At 30.8% G+C, this 15438-nt stretch overlaps 6 protein-coding genes across 9 annotated transcripts in view; 3 read left to right on the top strand and 3 right to left on the bottom strand.

Annotated features, from left to right (window-relative positions):
- The window catches only part of Miga (mitoguardin), a 28590-nt gene extending 26361 nt beyond the window's left edge, over positions 1-2229 (top strand). The window contains exon 9 of the mRNA XM_072909503.1: positions 73-2229. Within this exon, the coding sequence (XP_072765604.1) occupies positions 73-390 (318 nt within the window). The 3' untranslated portion in view covers positions 391-2229. The remainder of the gene's footprint in view (positions 1-72) is intronic.
- Positions 2230-2440: 211 nt separating this feature from the next.
- Positions 2441-4224, bottom strand: LOC140675241 (putative ATP-dependent RNA helicase TDRD12). The gene is made up of 4 exons (XM_072909510.1): positions 3885-4224; positions 3272-3396; positions 3046-3162; positions 2441-2921 (listed from the first exon to the last, which is right to left on the bottom strand). Exons 1-4 carry the CDS (start codon positions 4025-4027, stop codon positions 2803-2805), a joined length of 504 nt encoding a protein of 167 aa, XP_072765611.1. The 5' UTR covers positions 4028-4224; the 3' UTR covers positions 2441-2802.
- A 253-nt stretch (positions 4225-4477) lies between these two features.
- Positions 4478-6572, top strand: Eif2bbeta (eukaryotic translation initiation factor 2B subunit beta). Its single transcript, XM_072908997.1, has 6 exons — positions 4478-4836; positions 4904-4990; positions 5093-5374; positions 5730-5886; positions 5956-6350; positions 6434-6572. Exons 1-6 carry the CDS (start codon positions 4769-4771, stop codon positions 6504-6506), a joined length of 1062 nt encoding a protein of 353 aa, XP_072765098.1. The 5' UTR covers positions 4478-4768; the 3' UTR covers positions 6507-6572.
- On the bottom strand, positions 5951-7763 carry Amrt (TM2 domain-containing protein 2 amaretto). Its single transcript, XM_072908999.1, has 3 exons — positions 7554-7763; positions 7389-7476; positions 5951-7272 (listed from the first exon to the last, which is right to left on the bottom strand). Exons 1-3 carry the CDS (start codon positions 7694-7696, stop codon positions 6943-6945), a joined length of 561 nt encoding a protein of 186 aa, XP_072765100.1. The 5' UTR covers positions 7697-7763; the 3' UTR covers positions 5951-6942.
- A 216-nt stretch (positions 7764-7979) lies between these two features.
- On the top strand, positions 7980-9529 carry LOC140675009 (dnaJ homolog subfamily C member 28). The gene is made up of 5 exons (XM_072908996.1): positions 7980-8210; positions 8331-8462; positions 8542-8628; positions 8700-9050; positions 9131-9529. Exons 1-5 carry the CDS (start codon positions 8091-8093, stop codon positions 9527-9529), a joined length of 1089 nt encoding a protein of 362 aa, XP_072765097.1. The 5' UTR covers positions 7980-8090.
- Gart (trifunctional purine biosynthetic protein adenosine-3 Gart) lies at positions 8488-15184 on the bottom strand. 4 transcript variants are annotated; one of them, XM_072908995.1, is made up of 17 exons: positions 14976-15184; positions 14628-14708; positions 14449-14538; positions 14115-14362; positions 13845-14044; positions 13556-13750; positions 13348-13478; positions 13070-13280; positions 12863-12998; positions 12565-12787; positions 12283-12477; positions 11517-11772; positions 11238-11441; positions 10697-10843; positions 10353-10621; positions 9986-10243; positions 8488-9916 (listed from the first exon to the last, which is right to left on the bottom strand). In XM_072908995.1, exons 2-17 carry the CDS (start codon positions 14703-14705, stop codon positions 9734-9736), a joined length of 3024 nt encoding a protein of 1007 aa, XP_072765096.1. In that variant the 5' UTR covers positions 14706-14708; positions 14976-15184; the 3' UTR covers positions 8488-9733. The 4 variants fall into 4 exon arrangements, with proteins under 4 accessions (XP_072765096.1, XP_072765093.1, XP_072765094.1 ...); XM_072908992.1 differs by having other exon boundaries at positions 14822-15076; XM_072908993.1 differs by having other exon boundaries at positions 14904-15076.
- Between the last annotated feature and the right edge of the window lie 254 nt (positions 15185-15438).

Genomic DNA, 15438 nt, shown 5'->3' with positions numbered 1-15438 from the left:
CATGAGAATATTCAGTTCTTTTCTGTTCTTAACTTCTGATACCCTCAACATGATTGTCAATTACTGTTGAAGGCGATAGGAACGGCAGTCTGGTCCGCCCTCGCTGGTAAGAGAAGAATGTTGAAATATGATCGAGGCTTCTTGGCACATTTCTACGCGATCTCCGAGCAAATCATACCAGTCCTTGCTTGGGGATTCTTAGGCTCCGAAGGCAGTCTACGTTCCACTTGTCATTACTTTAGGGATCAAGTGATCGAGTTTCTTGTAGATATATTTAATTTCTTCAAGGTTCGCTACACCACCGTTGACGATCTTGCAGCGGATATATTTAGGGAAATGAAATTAAGAGTAGACAATATAAATCAAAGGTTGTCGTTAGAAGGCTGCTAAAACAAAGTTAAAACAATGATGATATAGATAATCGTTAGCGCAATATATTGAATGGAATTGATATATTGCAAAATATGTTGCATATGCAAAATATCTCAAAGGTAATTCAATACCTATATTGTAGAAAAGAATAACGCAATGTCCACAACATCAACAAAATTAAATCCACGATCTGATAAATTTGTTGATGGTATAATAGATTACTGCATTTTAATTTTCATTGCCGCACCCGTCAGTAATTACACAAAAAGTAATTATCACCATAAACAGTCTATTTTTAAAGTTATCTTGTAAAGTAATGCTGTGCGCAAAAATATTGTGCACTCTTTTGTTGCCATTAATTTCATTAGAAGTTTCACATATATATTAAATTTCACTTAAGTGATTGCATTAATTTGGAATAAGTGTTAGTAGTCTATTATGACATCCATTTTTACGAACAAAGAGGATAGCAATGTTCAATATAGATTATACGTAAATGAATATTTATAAAATAAACGATACAAAATATAAAGTATAAAGAAAATCACAAAATCTTTATTAAATCATAGATTACTCATAGTTGACATAGATGACATGTTACACATATTTTACATTCTTTACGTGTAGACTATTATAGTTTACTAATAAAGATTTATTTATAGTATTTAAAGCAGGGTTGGACATTTATCCGTAAACTATAATAGTCTACGTCTACACGTAAAGAATGTAAAATATGTGTAATATGTCAACTATGAGTAATCTATGATTTAACGAAGATTTTGTGATCTTCTTTATGCTTTATATTTTGTATCGTTTATCGTTTCGTGTTTTAAAGAACTATAAAAATACCCCTTCAACTTTGAATAATTATCACTTTAAGTACGAATAAACGTGTTTTTTTATCTAGCACTGTATGATAAAAGCATCGATGTCATTGTTTTCAGTCGACACAATTATCTTATCGTCGATGAATAACTTGTAAGTTTAAAGAATTAGCTTATTATGCGCACAATTAAATATATAACATTTATTTTCAAATTATGAGTAAATATAATATTAATAAATAAAATTATAATTTTTGTAAACTTTTTATAAATTATATCGCCATTTTTTGAAACTATTATAACTCCATTTCTTATTTATTAACAATGTAGCTTCACTGTTTATTTTGATATATATTTCTTTTTAAGGTATTTTGGGATATTTTTTTGAATAATGACACTTTTGTGATATTTGTTGCATTGTTCAGGGAATTGTTATTTTTATTTGAATAACGTTTAAACATACTGCAGTATATATAATAATCCATGTGATAAATTGTAGAAGCATTTAAGTGAAATTACATATAATACAACTATTCCTTATTTGCAGATGAGAAAATATCCGTTTCTCTACAGTTATCTAACAAGCTCATACTTAGGTTTTATCAACAAATTTTTCATACGTTTTTATTTAATTTATATTTTGCTAGATAGTTTTTTATTACATAAGATACTGGTATTATAAAAAATAACACAGTTCCGCTAGCACTATTATGTTAAAATGGTTACCATTGTCAAATACTTAGATGTAAATTAATACGTAATGATTATATACCATAATTGAATAATTTAAAATCAATCTATGAATTGCCAAAGTTGGTAAAATGTATTAGGAATAATCGTTATCAAATAATGATTACAGAATGTCTTTTGTCAGTTTAGTAACATTCCACAATAGTAAGTAATCAATTATATAAGATGTATATTTCATATAAATATTTCTGAAATTTTAATTTAGTAGAACATTTTAATTAAAATACATTTTTAATTATTTTTACTGGGAAGAAATGTATCTGATGATATCAATTTTATGACACTTGATTTTTTTATATATAAATACAATTTTACAAATAAAGATCTCTAAACATATTTTATAGATAAATTTTTAATAAATATGTGAAAAGAAATGTTATATGTTACATATTATGTTGTACTAGGATATTTGTTAAAAAAAAATATATATATATATATATATTTGTTGTAACAAAATATTGTTTTGTATAATCATGAAAATAAAAAGAATTTCAATAAGCTTTAATAACACGGAAAATATATATTTATTTTAAACTATATGTAATAATAACATATAGTTCAGGCAATAATCTAAAATACAATTTTATAGTGTCAAAAAATTAAATACTGAAAACTGACAAAAGAAGAGAAAGGGGAACAGAAAAAGAGCTGTGACAAATAATTATTCCCAATTCACAGTTCTTGAAGATGGAACAATTTTCATAATTTAGTCAATTTAGAAACTTTTCAAAATATACTCTATCCATTATTTGATTAATAGCTAAAATGCTTAGTTAAAAAAAAATTATTATTTATCATTATCAAATCGTCTTTTTTTCCTTTATGCCACAAATGTACAAAAAAAGATCGAAAATGCTTAAGAATATTTAATGAAATCAAGATCATCATCATCATCACTGTCTTCTTCATCGCTAGACATCCCAGCAGGCATTAGATATTTTATGTGATTTCGGCGTTTATACTCTTCAATTGTTTCTACATATGAAAAGAAAGAAAAAAAAATGTAACAAAATAAAAAATAAAAAAGACAATTTACTATTTAGCCCTACATTTATAAATAATAAAGCTAAATGTCATGAAAAACATAAGATATATTTACCTTTATATTTAAAATTATTTTTTCTTTTAACATTTTCTGCATCCTGTATATGATCTGTGTCATACGATATAAATAAATTCTTTTCTCTGGAAGTAATCAATCTCAACCATGGAAGCCCTATTGAGATATAAAGATAACATATATATATATATATATATATATATATATATATGTTTAGTTTCTATGAGAAAAATTTATCAATACAAGAAATTATTAAGTACTATACATTTGTGTGTTTTTGTAAGATTGATTTTGATTTCTCTCCCAAGATTTTTGTGTACTGTCTTCTCCGATATTATAGGTCCAAACAAATATAGAATAAGATGATATTTTGTATTGTTTGCTTCTGTACTACAATGTGCGATATAAAATTAGTTTGATATTCAACAATATAACATGTATATTTTTTGGGTAAATGTGCAGAATGCCCACTCTCTTATCAATATCAAAATTTTATACATAATTTGATATATAAAATAAAAATATAATTAAAATTGCTATAAAGAATTATTGAGACTTTTAAAAACTTTTCAAAATGAAAAAAAATTGATATATATATAAAAGCACATGTAATGTTATTTATAATTATTATATAAAAATAAATTTGTTATATTGTGGATATTTTTATATCATTACATTTCATTAGTATAGATTTCTTAACCTTAAAAAATATTATTTTTAAAAAGTAGTTCATACTCTTTTCGCAGTATTGATAACTTTAAGCATCATTTTTGTATTTTATTCATCAAATGATATAATAATATACTAGCAAAATTTCCAAACTAATGAAGAAGTGGATATACTGCATATTTTTATTTATTGCGCATTTAAATATATACCTAAAGATCAAATGATCATCCTCGACTCGAAGGTAATAATCAGATACATCAATTAATTGAATGCGAATGATGACCGTAAGATCTGTTTGATACCATAAAATTGTTGGAGTACTGTAATTAGAAATAAGCTGCGAACAACTCATGGCTATAACAGAGGTGTTTTGCTAAAGGAAATTCATTCAAACGGTAATATGTATGTATGTTTTTGATAATAAGAAATAATATAATTCAAATAATGTAATAAAAATAATCAAAATAAGAAGCACTTTGATCAAGATAGACACATTGCAATGTATACATATTACAGTATGATAGAAAGAAGCTCGAAACTTGAGATGGCATGAGACATGAGAGAGGCCATGCTATAGCTGACATCTGACATGTCACGTGTCAATCTCTGTATCTGTAGGTGCGTTCAAAAATCCTATGAGGTGAAAATATTTAATTGACCAATCAGAACAAAAGATCCTTATTCCTTTATCCTGATTGGTTAATTAAATATTACATTACCTTAGGAGTAGAATTTTCGAACATATTCTAGGGTGGAAAGTTACATTATCGATGATTGGTCAATTGAACGACTAGTGGTGGGAGAATGCAAACTGATGTAAATCGCGTGAATATCACATAACCCTCAATTTTACATTATTAGAATTGTATGACGATAATAAACTGTACAATTCTTTAATTTGTACAATTGTTGCGATTCATAAGAGATTCGTCTTTTCTTGAGACTTAAATCTTTGATTTATCTTGCTTAATTTTGACAAAAATTTGTTTTAAGAGTCACATGAAGTACCTGTAGTAATCTAGTAGTAAATTTTTCTCTGAATTAATAACGTTTGTGATATTACATACTTGATAAGTGCACAAGTACGAGAAAAATGATTGACGTAACGCCGAAAAAAATCCATGAAAGCGTGTTGAAATTGAAAAACAGTCTTCACTATGGGTGAGAAAAGTTGCATCAAACCTCAAAGAAAAAAAAAAAAATCATCTAATAAACTTTTCCATTTCAGTGATATCAAGGGCACATATAATGTTGTACTGTCTACTATTTTCGTGCTGAAAGAAATCATCAACAATACAGAATGGAACACAGCAAAGTATGGAGCTTTATACACAGCTATGACATTAATTATGGTGATATGCATCAGTTTCTCTTTCTTACAGAATACATATTAATTTATCTTACTTGATTTTGACAGAAATTTAATGGATACTATCACATTGAATGGAAAGTATTTGATTGAGGCGTTTCCTCTTGAGGCTTCCATTGGAAATATGGTAAGAAGAATGCTGCAAATTATTAGGGAAGAATATATTTCGGAATTAAAGAATAAGACGGAAGAAACAGATCCTCAAGAGTCCTTGCACAAGATCCTTACTGCAGAAGATGATCAACAAATAGACTTCAATACCTCAGTGCCTTCTCTCAAATCTGCCCTCCTTGAACATGTAATTGAATTTGAAACAGAGTTGGAAACGTGGTAAGATACAGTTGTATTTATCCATTTTTAAAAAGACAGTTTGTCATTGTTGGAATATATTTTCCCGCTTTCACGATACCAATGGTTTTATTGCTTCATAAATAATTGAGATTGTGTACTTGAAATTTGAAAATGAGTAAAAAAAATTGTAATATATTCTTTTTTTTTAATTTATGATAATATTAAATTGAGATATTTGTGATATTGATATATATGTATATGCATATATAATAAGCTAAGATGTTTCCAATTAATATAAATCAAATTTTTAATCATCTTATTAAGTATTAATATTATTATTATTATTATTATTATTATTATATTTTTACAATAAAAAAGTTTGCTATGTTTGCAGCTTAGAAAATATTACGGAACAAGCTTCAGAGCACATACATTCGAACGAAATTATAATGACCATTGGAAAATCGAACTTGGTAGAGGAATTTTTCAAGAAGGCTGCCACTAGCAGAGCCTTCGATGTTATAGTAGCTGAGGGTGGGCCGTTTTTAAATGTAAGTACACGCTTGGCTCTAACAATAAGAGAGAATCGTAAAAAAAAAAAAAAAAAAAATAAAATACAGGGTCACGAAATGGCTGTGAACTTGGCCAAGGCAAAGATTAAGACTACACTGATATCGGACGCCGCGATCTTCGCAATGATGTCCCGAGTTAATAAGGTCATAATCGGCACTCATACCGTCATGGCAAACGGTGGACTTAGGGCAATCTCGGGAGCGCATACAGTCGCGCAAGCCGCCAAGCATTATTCCGTTCCAGTGATGGTTCTACTACCACTTTACAAACTCTCGCCCCTTTATCATTGCTCGTACAATCAAAACGGCTTCAATAAGCATGTTTCGCCGATGCAGGGGGTAATCGACAGCTCCAATGCACAGTTGCTTGAAAAAATACACGCATACAACCCCGTATTCGATTACGTTCCACCAGATCTAGTTACGTTATTTATTTCGAACACGTAAGTTGAATCAAACTAATTATATTTATATAATTTTCGAATTGAGCAAAAGAAAAAAAAAAGATTTTGATTTTTGTTTTCAGGGGTGGAAATGCACCATCTTACATATATAGGTTGCTTAGTGAATTGTACCATCCTGATGATTATGAATTGTAAATAATTTTGAACTTATGTGTAATGTGTAAACTAATATAACTTAATATATAATATATGTAAATGTTGTTTATAAATATAACAATTATTTTTAAATAAATAGAAATCAACATTATTTATTTTTCGATATATATAAAGGAAGTGTCAATATTGACATATATAACAAATTTGGTTTGGTACACATTTATTGCTATCATATACAAATTTATAAGTAATTAAAACAATTAATATTATAATAATATAAATTATTATTTGTATTGAACAAGAACAATAGCTTTTAGTATTAATTTTTTACTTTTTTAATTACTTATGCAATGTAAATTTGTATATGATAACTTTCAACCGAATTCACTAATAGATATAGCAGTCCAGTGCATTACCATATATTTACAAATTTATCGTTAACTATAAATTATATGTACAAAAAAGTCTTGAAATGCTATACATATGGATTCCAGTTGCTACCATCCTCAGGCTGTAAAGAGTTTGTTACCAATAAAATAACGTCAACAATCCACCATACACCCATACCACCCAGTGTCAATAATTTGCCCACTGCTGTCCCAGTTTGTCCGAGGCAAAATCGATCCATGCCAAGAAAGCCCAGTAAAATGCTGTACAGAAGAGTTGTGGCAAAATAATGATCGCTGTATTTTATGCACGGTACACCTTCACGAAAAAATGTTCTTGGGCCGAAACATTCGATATCTGGCAGGACTGTACAAGATACTTTAGTTTTCTCCACATCTTCGTATCGAGAGCCTCCAAACTAGAATTTAGATCATAATCTTACATACGTAGAATTGCATATATTAAAAAAAAATGTATACAATTTGATATTTTTGACATTTTTATGTTACAAAGGATAAAAAAATTAGGTCATACTTTGACACAGCCAAATCCGGTCTCTTCCTTGGCAGTTTTATTCCCCTTGTGATCAACCGGGTCCTCGCATTCTATAAATTCCTTAGGTCTAAAAAAAATTATTGTACATGTTTATTTATTAAATATTATCAAATATCCCAAAATATCATTTGCTTAAAAACTTACAAAAATTTACACATAACTAGAGGACCATCGGGCCTGTACTCCAGTTGCTGATCGCTTCTGTTTGCGTTAGCATGCACTAAATACTTGTTTCGAGTCCATAAAGAACAAATAATGATCACAATGAAAGCAAAATGTAACCTCATTTTGACATTTTAAACTCAACTGACACTTTTCATCCATAACTGGTTAAAATACTTCAGGCTAATATTATATATTATACCAGAGAGGAAACCTACGTTTCTCTCTGTTACGACTTAAGCAACCTTTGCTGTGATTGGTTGGTTCCCAATGTCCAACAGTAACCCCAACCGCAACCGAACCTGCAACCTATAGTGTAATCACGGCTTTACATATATATATTTAAAGTCACTAGATTATATCTAGTAACTTTAGGATGTTGTTGCTGTTCATGGTCGCGCTGTGCCAGCAGACGACACAGTTGACGTTTGACGTTTCGTGACAAATTCGCCGACAATCGACATAGCAGTAATAACAAGTTATAATATTGAAATGATATAAATAATTTATTTTAAAATCATGTTGTCCCTGAATCGATTGTGCTTGAAGCGAGAAGCTTGTTTGATGTATAAATCATGCACTGATTCAATCTCATCCAAGAGATTCAAGTATCAATTTAATTCCAAACATAGTTCAAAGGTATATATATATATATATATATATATATATATATATATATATATATATATATATATATATATATTTTATAATTATTTATAATATAAATATTACATAAATATTATAATATTGTATTTATAGAAATTATATGAAATACTTGGCGTAACAGAAGATTGCGAAGATGAGACTTTAAGATTAGCGTTTGTATATCTGGCAAAACGATTTCATCCGGATAGTGGAACACCAGAAGCTAATGCTATTAGATTTTCCGAGGTAATAGGTTGTGAAAGAATATTAATTCTTTAAATTAATAAAATATCTATTTCTCTCTCATTGTAATTGTTTAAAGTAGATTGAAAGCGCCTATAGAGAAATTCGAAAAATTAGAAACACTCAGAAAGATGAAAAAGCATCAGAAGTGGAAGACTTTGACATCAAGGTAACTATTATTTTTTTTTTTTTTTATATACTCATAAGTATGTATATGCCAATCTATGCTTTTATTTTAAGCACACAGCACCACAGCATCGGCATTACTTGACCTTTGATGTGGGAATTGGCACACCGAGCAAAAGACAACAATTACATACCATACAGAGAGCTCAGAAAGCAGTTGATAATGTAATGGAACATAGATTGAAAAAATTGCAAGCGGAAGAACGCAATACATTAATTGGTATGGACAAACAAAAAGCCAAGGATATTAAAACTCGCTATGGTATGGATCGTTTAGTGGAGGATTTAATTCAAGAGGCAATGAAGAAGGGTGAATTCAGTGATTTATCTGGAATGGGAAAACCATTGAACAGTACAAGTGTTAGAAATCCTTATGTCGATTTTGTAACCCATAAATTAAATGAGGTAAAAATATTATAAAACATTAATTTTTATAGCTTGAATATTATTAACTTGTTTGCGTATTAACGAATTTGTATTTATAGATATTGATAGACAATGGATTCACTCCAGAGTGGATACAACTGTCGAAGGAAATCAGGGAAGAGACTGAAGAATTGAAAAACAAATTATCAGAAATACGTAATGACATAGGAGAGCTACCGTTAACTCCAAAAGATGAATCAATATGGGAGAATAATTTGCAAAAATTTGAAACCACAACAAAGCAGATAAATAATAAAATTGATAAATACAATTTGTTGGTTCCTATACTTCAAAAACAAATGCTTCACATCAAATTAGACGAGTTTGCTAAGAAAGCATTATTAATACCACCTAAAAAAATAAAAAAATTTGCAGATACCAGTCAAAGTTCAAACCTAAGTATATCTCAGGACTTGTTTAATTTTATAAGCGACTTATTTAGTAGGAAAATTACTTAGATAGCAGAATGTGATATAAATATTGTAAAATTATTTGTGTATATATATATATATATATATATATATATATATATATATATATATATATATATATTAATATGTCAAATAATAGGATTAAGAGAAAGAGAGCAATAATAAAAAAAAAAAAAAAAAAAAAATAATTTCTATTATTTAAACTTTGGTATATAAAAATGTGTTCTCTATTTAATTCCAACAGAGAGTGCCGTCTTCTTTGAATTTTATACGACCAGTCGCCAGATGCTTTAAAGCACGAGGATAAGCTCGATGCTCTGCCGTCTTCACGCGTTCTTGCAAGATTTTTTCTGTATCGCCCGGAAACACAGGTACTGCTTCTTGTTCGATAATAGCTCCCGAATCAATAGCAACCTAATAAAAGCATTCATTAAAAGCAATAAATAACATGAAAAGTGAATTTTGATCTTATCGCTCTCATACCTCAACAAAGTGCACAGTACAACCCGACACGCGCACACGCGCCGCTAAAACATCCTTGTGGGCGTTTGGTCCCTTGAAAGATGGTAAAAGACTAGGATGAATATTTAACAAAGCTCCTCTCCAATGTTGCACAAAGTGCTCCGAGAGAATTCGCATAAAGCCAGCCAGACATACTATTTCCACTCCGGCAGCGTGAAGTTCCACATTCATGGCCGCATCGAAAGACTCGCGATTTGGATAGTCACTATGTTTAATTACCTACGAATTAAACGAGTAAAAATTACAAAATAATATGACATTGTAATTAATTTTTTTCACTTATAAGGAGTTATCTATTTGTATGACACGTATGACATATATTAATTACCACTGTTTTAATGCCAGCTTTTTCAGCACGTTTCAATCCTTGAACACCGGGTTTGTTGGAAATTACTAAGACGATTTCTGCTCTTATGTCCTGAGACGAATCCTGAGTGGCGTTAATTAACGCTTGGAGGTTTGTTCCACTGCCAGATATCAACACACCTACCCTCTTAAGAGGTTTACTCAAGGTTGCAACCAAATTGGGAACATATTGTTTCATTTCCAGCTCGAGGATTTTTTCAAAGTTTTTCACTTGTATTTTAGCCTGGCCATCTGTGTTAACAAAAAATTTAAATTAAGATAATTTTAATGAGTTTCTGCCATATTAATAGCGAAAAGATTTCTTACCGCAATATGTATTCACTTTTCCAATAACTACAGGATTTTCATCTTTTAGTTTATTCAAAACTTTTAGCTTGTCTTTTTCGGAACATATCAAGACGGCGCCAACTCCGCAATTAAATGTCCTTAACATTTCGTGTTTACTGATTCCACCTAAAAAGTACACATATGAGAATTAACATTTATGCAAATTATATTCCCAGTCAGCACACAATATTTATGATAAATATTCATAAATATTTATAAATATATATTTGCTTGAAATATTATAGAAATATTTTATACATATTTTATAAAGATATTTTATTCGATGTATTATTAAAATATAGAATAAATATTTCATATCATATTAATGAGAAGTAAAAAATAAATATTTATAGTAATTTGTTTTGTAAATATTTTTTTCAAATATTTGCTGGGGTAAATACTTATGATTTATTCAATCTAAAATCTTAAAAATATTTATAAAATAATTATTATAAAATATTTTGTGCTGTTTGGGTTACATTTTCAATAGGAAAAGGAAATAAATCAATTATATACGTACCAATCGTCGCTAACCAGCCAAAGATTGGCAAAATATTCCATTTAGTCGCGTCTAACGTCACACCCAAGTGACCCGGTAAAATTCGAGGTATATTTTCCACAAGACCGCCGCCAGTGATGTGCGCAAATCCTTTCACTAGATTTGTTCGTAAAGCGGAAATGACGCTTTTTACATAAATCTTTGTTGGTTCCAACAGTTCCTTGCCTGCAACATATACCTCTTGTTACATGCTATTTTATAAAGAATAAGAAATCTCTTGGCTTAAAAATTGTTTCATACCGATAGTCCGATTGTTTTTCGAGAAAGGTGCGACATCGGAGTAATTTTTGTTGGCGAGTTTCAAGACTTTTCGCACCAAGCTGAAGCCGTTGCTGTGCACGCCGCTGGATGGAAGACCAATCACCACGTCACCTTCCTCAATATCATCTACTCGTGGCAATAAATTGTTTTTTTCAACGGCGCCCACCGCGAAGCCAGCCAAATCGTATTCTCCCTCCTGATACATGTCGGGCATTTCAGCCGTTTCTCCACCAATCTGGAAGATATTACGATGACATTTCTATGAATATATACAAATTTCTGCCTAAATTATATGCTGAACATTACCACGGAACAGCACGTAAGATTTAGAAAAAGGAGGTAATATATATCTGAATCTGAGTGCTGAATCATATTATACAAAAAGAAAAGGAAAAGAATAAAGAAGAAAAATATATGCATTATTTATATTGACCTAAAAGCTGCGTTTGACAATATAGATAAAAAGAAATTATAGGACATATAGGAAGAGAAAGAAGTAAGCAAGAGATTAATATGGAGAATAAAAAAAAATGTGAAGAAACTACATAAGAATAAGGAACAGATTTATAAAAGATTTTAGAAAAGAGAAAGGGGTGAGGCAAGGTTGTGTTCCAAGTTCTGAGTCCTACCCTGTTTGATCTATACATAACAGATTTAGATAAAGTTTTGGAAAGGCGAGGAATAAAAGGTATATGTTTAGAAAGAGTATGGTCTTTAGCTTATGCGAACGACATCGTTTTATTACCAAGGAACATCCCGCTTGTTTGCAACCTTCCGTTATTCCGTTCACGACCTTCGCGGCGACTCCAACGTCGAGTTTGCCGCAGGCAAAGTAATCCAGAAAAAACAAGGGCTCCGCGTTGTGGGCGAGGACATCGTTCACGCACATGGCAACCAGGTCTATGCCTACCGTGTCGTGTTTATCGCATTCGATCGCTACCTGAGTAGAGGAAATTGTCACTTGTGAATACAACATAGTTAGGTCAGTTCTAATAATAATTTTTAATTCAAACTTGATGAGACTCACCTTTAATTTAGTACCGACACCGTCAGTACCGGACACCAGAATAGGATCGTTGTAACCCGCGGCCTTTACGTCAAAAAGACCTCCAAATCCTCCTATAGTGCCCAAAACGCCAGCGCGTTTCGTGGAGCAAGTAGCTGGTTTGATGACAGATACGAGATGGTCGCCGGCGTCAATATTCACGCCGCTAATTTTATAAGTTAAATTTCCCTTCTGTAAAATAGATCTGAAGTGTTTGGCCAAATATTAATTCGAATCTTTTTTTTTTTACGGGTGTAGGAGTAAATTGAATGTTATATACCTAGCAATTCCTTTGTGTGCAATGTCCGTTCTCAATTGTTTTCCATCAAACGATATGTGCCGAGCAGTTTGGGTGGCTCTGGCTGTTGCCATTGCTAAAGTAGGGGCTACGTTGATAGTGATGAGGACTCTTCCACCTTTAAAAGATAACACATTATTGTTATTTGAACATTTATTCAGATGTGTTTTACCATTATATTATAATTACCGTTGGTTACTAATTCGCCTTCTGATGAAACGGCAGTGCCACAATGAAAGACAAAACAGTCCTGTTTACGCGTCACTTCATCAACGCCTGTTATAACTTGACCCTTGGACGAGGACGTCGGGTAGCCACGAGATGCTAAAACCACACCTACGGCTGATACATTCTCTCGCCAAGAAACAAGAGATGTGCTTAAAGTTTCTTCACAGCAAGCCTGTAATTATAGATAATGCAGAAAAACGAGATGTCGTATACGTGATTTCTCACAAATTAATACAAACCTTCATAATCGTGAACAGGTCTGATGTTAATAGAGGTAGCAGAACTTCTGTCTCAGGATCCCCGAATCTGCAGTTGAACTCTAAGACTTTCGGGCCATCCTTAGTCAATATTAAACCGGCATACAATACACCTATGATATTTACATTTCATATAAATTATCTACATTTAATATCTAATATATAATATTGTTGATAAAAAATAACAAACCGACAAATGGAATGTTTTCTCTTCTAAGTCCATCTACAGCTCTCTGAACAACATTTATTTTCACCTGTTCGTATTCCGTTTCACTTAGCAGTGGACATGGGCAATATGCACCCATTCCTCCTGTATTTGGACCAGTGTCTTCGTTAAAGATTCTTTTGTGATCTTGTGCAGGAATCATAGGTACAACAGTTTTGCCTAAGCATCAACAGAGTTAAAGAAAGGTTTTAAAGCATTTTTCATTAAAAAAATAACTAATACATTTTACATGCAGTTTTAAATAATATTTTACCATCTGTAAATGCGAGTACAGATACTTCTTCACCCTCCAAGAGTTCTTCCACAATAACAGTCTCACCAGCGACTCCAAATTTCTTGTCATTTAAAATCTCCTCTATTGCATGACAAGCTTCCTTCTGGTCTTTTGCTACCACAACACCTTTACCAGCTGCCAAACCTGAGGCTTTCACAACAAGTGCCTTAAAGGGTGCCCTGTATAACAAAAAAAAAATAGGTTTTTATTTTATCAAAGTATTTCTCTTTTGAGAGATTTTTTACTTACATTTTAACAAAATTCTTTGCATCTGCTGCGGATGTAAAGCTTTGCCATCTAGCAGTAGGAATATGATTTCTATTCATAAATTGCTTTGCCCAATCTTTATTAGCTTCAATCTGAGCAGCTTGCTTCTGGGGCCCAAAACATTTCACTCCCACATCCCTTAGATCATCCGCCAATCCCTGAGCCAGAGGATCCTCTGGTCCAACCACAACAAGATAAACATTATTGTCTTTACTCCATTTGGCAATTTCCTGAAGAAAATATTATATATAAAAATTTTTTTTGAGAAAAAAATTTACAATATATAGACACACATATGTTACTTGTAATATTATACCTTAGTGTCTTTAATATTTAAATCAACTAATTGTACTTTATCCACTTGTTTGATGCCAGCATTCCCAGGAGCAACTAAGATTTCTTTCACCTACAAAAAATGTGTTATTTTTTTAATTTCTACACCTTATATTGTAATCATTCTTACAATTTTCATAGATCAATCACATATTCACTTACATATGGTGACTGAGACAATTTCCAACAAATGGCATGTTCTCTGCCACCGCTGCCAATCACCAAAACTGTATGCTGCATTATCTACAACAATAAAAGATTCACACAATAATAGTTTCACAAATATTTACATATACAAATTACTTGTTTATTTGTCATAATTCATTAGTTATTCATTTAAATATTTATGTCATTACAATAAAGCACTGATACTTGTAACGTCTAAGCTTCATATTTCCCGAGATAAAAATATTTTATAAATTCTTCAAGATTATTTACTTGCTTCTCAAACTCTGTCTGTGCTAAAACGAAAATACTACGATCGTTTAGGAAATTTGTTTGATCACGCACGAGTGTTTGAATGAAACGTGAGATGCCACAGGTGGTCGAAAGATCACGAATGCGCTCGCGCGACTACTCTCGTCTCCCGTTGAAGGCGATGAGCACGAAATAATTTATCACCAATCGCTTGCCTCTGATATGTATTCACAGGGGTTAATCTTCATAATAACACGTGTTATCGTATCGTGACGCATAATAATATAAGAAAGGCCCATGTGTTTAGTAAATTTTTGAAATCGTTATCTTTTTTTTTTATATATCACAAAATTATAATATTATAATTTTCTTGCATATATTTTGCTGTGTATATATATATATATATATATATATATATATATATATATATATATATTATGAGAAATAAAGATATAATATAAGGAGCAATTATGAGCTTTACAAAATATTCTCTTTTTTATTAAGAAATCTAGAGATAAATATTTTTTATACATATGTATATATTTTTCAATATAAT

This window comes from Anoplolepis gracilipes, chromosome 17, assembly GCF_047496725.1.
Source record: "Anoplolepis gracilipes chromosome 17, ASM4749672v1, whole genome shotgun sequence".
NCBI lineage: Eukaryota > Metazoa > Arthropoda > Insecta > Hymenoptera > Formicidae > Anoplolepis > Anoplolepis gracilipes.
Note: the sequence above shows the minus strand (reverse complement) of the source record. Positions and strands in the feature narration are given on the sequence as shown.

Bases quoted from the DNA above. Each gene is read 5' to 3' on its own strand.
- Eif2bbeta (XM_072908997.1), top strand. From the start codon at position 4,769: ATGATTGACGTAACGCCGAAAAAAATCCATGAAAGCGTGTTGAAATTG. The intron at 4,837-4,903 runs GTGAGAAAAGTT...TTTCCATTTCAG, and splicing joins AAAAACAGTCTTCACTATGG to TGATATCAAGGGCACATATA. The intron at 5,887-5,955 runs GTAAGTACACGC...AATAAAATACAG, and splicing joins AGGGTGGGCCGTTTTTAAAT to GGTCACGAAATGGCTGTGAA.
- LOC140675241 (XM_072909510.1), bottom strand. From the start codon at position 4,027: ATGAGTTGTTCGCAGCTTATTTCTAATTACAGTACTCCAACAATTTTA. The intron at 3,397-3,884 runs GTATATATTTAA...CGCACATTGTAG, and splicing joins GATGATCATTTGATCTTTAG to TACAGAAGCAAACAATACAA. The intron at 2,922-3,045 runs GTAAATATATCT...TTTCATATGTAG, and splicing joins AAATAATTTTAAATATAAAG to AAACAATTGAAGAGTATAAA.
- Gart (XM_072908992.1), bottom strand. From the start codon at position 14,857: ATGAAGCTTAGACGTTACAAGTATCAGTGCTTTATT. The intron at 13,751-13,844 runs GTAAAATATTAT...GTTGATGCTTAG, and splicing joins TGTACTCGCATTTACAGATG to GCAAAACTGTTGTACCTATG. The intron at 13,479-13,555 runs GTTTGTTATTTT...TAAATATCATAG, and splicing joins AGAAAACATTCCATTTGTCG to GTGTATTGTATGCCGGTTTA.
- Amrt (XM_072908999.1), bottom strand. From the start codon at position 7,696: ATGAGGTTACATTTTGCTTTCATTGTGATCATTATTTGTTCTTTATGG. The intron at 7,477-7,553 runs GTAAGTTTTTAA...AATTTTTTTTAG, and splicing joins CTAGTTATGTGTAAATTTTT to ACCTAAGGAATTTATAGAAT. The intron at 7,273-7,388 runs GTATGACCTAAT...TCTAAATTCTAG, and splicing joins CCGGATTTGGCTGTGTCAAA to TTTGGAGGCTCTCGATACGA.
- LOC140675009 (XM_072908996.1), top strand. From the start codon at position 8,091: ATGTTGTCCCTGAATCGATTGTGCTTGAAGCGAGAAGCTTGTTTGATG. The intron at 8,211-8,330 runs GTATATATATAT...TTGTATTTATAG, and splicing joins ATTCCAAACATAGTTCAAAG to AAATTATATGAAATACTTGG. The intron at 9,051-9,130 runs GTAAAAATATTA...TTGTATTTATAG, and splicing joins TAACCCATAAATTAAATGAG to ATATTGATAGACAATGGATT.